At 40.3% G+C, this 4,265-nt stretch overlaps 1 protein-coding gene across 2 annotated transcripts in view; it reads left to right on the top strand.

Moving 5' to 3' along the window:
• LOC106875768 (testis-expressed protein 47) overlaps positions 1 to 3,613 on the top strand; it is a 13,715-nt gene extending 10,102 nt beyond the window's left edge. For both annotated transcript variants that reach the window (XM_014924028.2, XM_014924029.2), the window contains exons 6-8: positions 1,091 to 1,154; positions 3,127 to 3,225; positions 3,464 to 3,613. In XM_014924028.2, coding sequence (XP_014779514.1) covers positions 1,091 to 1,154; positions 3,127 to 3,225; positions 3,464 to 3,516 — 216 coding nt within the window. In that variant the 3' untranslated portion in view covers positions 3,517 to 3,613. The remainder of the gene's footprint in view (positions 1 to 1,090; positions 1,155 to 3,126; positions 3,226 to 3,463) is intronic.
• The last annotated feature ends 652 nt before the right edge of the window (positions 3,614 to 4,265 follow it).

Here is a 4,265-nt window from a genome sequence, read left to right as displayed (position 1 = left end):
TGTGAGTGTTTATTGAGCGAAAACACTTAAAGCTCTACGAGGCTCCGGCAGGGGGATGGTAGCGAACCCTGCTGTACTCTTCCACCACAACTTTCTGTTGTGCCTTTAACTCAAAGGGTCAGCCTTGTCACACTGTGTCACGCGGAATCTCCCCGAGAACTACGTTAAGGGTACACGTGTCTGTGGAGTGTTCAGCCACTTGTACGTTAATTTCACGAGCAGGCTGTTCCGTTGATCGGATCAACTGGAACCTGCGACGGAGTGCCAACAACAACATATATATATATATATATATATATATATATATACACATACATACATATTATATATATGTATGTATATATATGTCTATATATATATTATACATATTCACACACACACACACACATATTGTTCTCTTCGTTTACTCATCTTGATAATATGTTTCCTCAATGTTGATGTAATTGATGGGTGGCGCTTCCCCTTTTACACCTGCAATACCAAAGAATTCAACCGGATTTTTATCTGCACGTGTCCAAGTGGGGAAGTGAATACACTTTTAAATTGTTCACTGAGTATCTCACTTACCCTTCCTGGATCCGTAGTCAGTGAGTCATTCCTTTGTTAATTTCACGAGCAGGCTGTTCCGTTGATCGGATCAACTGGAACCCTCGACGTCGTAAGCGACGGAGTGCCAATAACAACGAGATACCACCATGCTAGGAATAGAAGTCAAAACTTGACTCTACAACCACATCATATAATCAGTACTGCACATGTATTCAGTACATGTATTCAGTGTGTGTGAGGTGTGTGTATGTATGAATGTATGTATGTATGTATGTATGTATGTATGTACGTATGTATGTATGTATCTATGTATACAGGATGTATGTATGTATGTATGTACGTACGTACGTATGTATGTATGTATGTATGTATGTATGTATGTATGTATGTATGTATGTATGCATGTATGCATGTGTGCATGTATGTATGTATCTATGCATGTATGTATCTATGCATGTATGTATGTATGTAAATAGGATGTATGTATGTAAGTATGAATACTACACATTCGTATATAAGCTGAGTACCATTCTCATTGCAGGGTGACTTTCAGAGAGTTCTTGAAACAATGAGCACAAGAAACCCAGCACTACTTCCCCAACAAGGTAAGCTTCATTGATTGGATCCAAGCATCACCCCATTCCTGCTCAAACCGCTTAACAAACCCACACTTCAAAACCTTTTCCCTGGTCAAAGGTGGACCGTTTGTTTCCACAGCATTTGAAATACTAAAGCGATATCTAACTATTGACACAGCTATGAATTTATGTATATTTTATTTGCATCAGTCATTTGACTGTGGCCATGTTGGGGCAATGCATTGAAAAGTTTTCTTTGAGAGAATTGACTTCAGTTCTAATACATCTAGTACTTATTCTATCATTTGCGTTTGACAAAATATTAAGTTACAGGGGCATAAACAAACCAACACCAGTCGTCAAATGGTGGCTGGGAACAAACACAAACACCAAGCCACATTAACAAGACCATCAATAAGAAGATGAAGCTGTGGCTGTACTCATCTATTGTTATACCAACAGCCGTCTACGTCTGTGAAATCTGGAAGAAGACAGCGAAGATCTCTCAGTTACTGGTCGTGTTCCATTAATGCTGCCTGCATTCAGTCCTGGACATCTCTTACTGGGACAGAGTGAGAAAGAAAGAAGTGGTGAGAAGAGCAAGCAAGAGAAGCTTACAAGACATGATGACTATGGAGGGACATGGAGGTGTCTTTACACCTCCATGATGGTTTCATGTTTCCAGTAGGAACGCTTTGGGGATTCCTGTCTCATTACCCACTTGTCATACAGATTTCTGTGGAGATCGATGGAGGGTTTCCCAACAATTGCTTTCCTCTGTGCAGTTGATTGATGGCCATGGTCCTTCTGAATGCTACTTGTGGATGTCATACACATATCCATCTAATTCAAACTTACTTCGGATGCAAACAGTGGATCTTTAAGAAAATATCTTCTGAATTGTCTCTACACCTCCATGATGTTTTCATGCTTTCAGTAGGAATGATTTGGGGATTCCTGTCCCACAGCCCATTTGTCATACAGCTTTTTGTGGGAATCAGTGGAGGGTTTCCAGCAATTGTTTTTCTTTTGCAGGGCCAGTTGATGACCGTGATCCTTCTGAATGCTATTTACAGATGTCATGCACAATTCCATCTGATTCAGACTTGTCTCAGATGCAAGCAATGATGCAACACATTGTTGGATCCTTGTAGAAATATTTTCTAAATTGTCTTTGCACTTCCATGATGTTTTCATGCTTGCAGTAGCGTTTTATGATAAATTTTCGGTCTTTAAAATTTAGTCATACTTCTCCCATTATTAGGATCAATTCGATCTGAAAGGAGATGAAAAATTTAATGAGTTATGGGAAATCAAAATGTGAGTACATTTTGGGGTGGAATACACTCTGTATAATGAGTCATATAAAACGCTGGAGGGAGGATGATGGCTGGAATGTCTTTTAGTCATAGATCTGCTTCATCAAAGCGGTCATATTATAAAACAATAGGAAGAGCACTAACAATGCTGACACCACCATCACTACCTCGTCCCTCCAGCACTACTAACATTACCACCACTACCACAACCACCTTTACTGCCATCACTCCTACTACCACCACCACCATCATTACCACCTCCACTGCTACCACCACCAACACCCTCACTACCACCAACAGCATCAGCGCTACCACCACCACCACAACCACCACCACCTCTATTGTCATTGCTACTACCACCACCATTTCCGTCACCACAGCCACTGCCACCAACAACATCGCCCACTATCACTACTACTGCCACGACCATCATCACTGTTTTCACCACGCCATCACCCCACCACCACCGCCACCATAACTACCGCCTCTATCACCACCATCACCACTGCTATCGCCACCACTACCACCTTCACCACTACCATCTCCAACACTGTCACTTACGGTATCACCATCACCTCCGCCTTCTTAGCCATTGCCACCACTACCACCATCCATACCACCATCCATACCATCATGATCATTACAACTACAACTACAAATTAGACATTTCTCTATTGTAGCCCTGATCCATTATTTATTGAAGAACGAGGAAGAAGGGCTCACAATTGAACAACTCATAGACATGTTTACGAAACCTTTTGATATTGTTCTACATTCTGGTAAGTTGTTGCTGCTATTTGTTTTGGCCCAGTGGTTCTTAAACAGAAAGGTACTAGGATACCATTTCTCTGTTAATAAAAAGACAAAATAGAGATTTAAAAGATGTGCCTGCCCGGTGAGTGACTTGACATGAAACTGTGTGTTGAAACTAAAACAATTACAGCCTCAATTTTAATGATAGTACGTGTTATTGCTAATGTGTTTGTTTCAGTTTTTGTTTTTACTTTTCTTTTCCAGATCTGGTTTGGCCACTACAAAAATACCTCTATCCGAATGACTACATGGAATAGGACAACAGTGGCATTGCAAGCCCAGTGGTCAAGGAAAAATAAAACTACTGTTATACAGACGAGCGAAATCAACCAATAAAATATTTATAATTATTCACTTCGTTGTACTTGTTGCTGTAGTAGTAGTAGTCCTCCTCCGCCTCCTCCTCCTTTTTTGCTGCTTTTTGACCCCCAGGTAAACCTTAACGGTACAGATCTATGATCAAAGATACTCTACCCATGGCTATTTCATCCTTCTTTTGGAACATTGTGTATCTAGAACAGTGTTTTCCAAACTCTTCCGGTTGGTGACACACTTTTTAAACATACGTAATTTAGCAACACACCAATTAAGTTCTATGCAAGCCTAACGTTAATTATTTGAATATGATCTACTATGGCCATAAGATGGGATTCACGATGCAAAAAAACAATGAGTAATTATAATATTTGTATTCTCTTTTTTTTTTTTTGCTGAAGTTGTAAAACCTTTTACTGAACCTATCATTGAGGGTGCGCCATCTGTGCATATTCCTACACAGTTTAGCCATAATTAATTATTCTTCATAGGGGACCGAGCTGGCAGAATCGTTAGCACGGCAGTCGAAATATTTAGCGGTATTTCGTCTGCCATTACGTACTGAATTCAAATTCTGCCAAGGTTGACTTTGCCTTTCATCCTTTCGGGGTCGATTAAATAAGTACCAGTTATGCAGTGGGGGTTGATGTAATCGACTTAATGCCTTTGTCTGTCCTTGTTTTTCCCCCTC

Source organism: Octopus bimaculoides, chromosome 21 (assembly GCF_001194135.2).
Source record: "Octopus bimaculoides isolate UCB-OBI-ISO-001 chromosome 21, ASM119413v2, whole genome shotgun sequence".
NCBI classification, from domain to species: domain Eukaryota; kingdom Metazoa; phylum Mollusca; class Cephalopoda; order Octopoda; family Octopodidae; genus Octopus; species Octopus bimaculoides.
The sequence above is the reverse complement of the archived record's forward strand: the minus strand, read 5'-3'. Positions and strand labels throughout refer to the sequence as shown.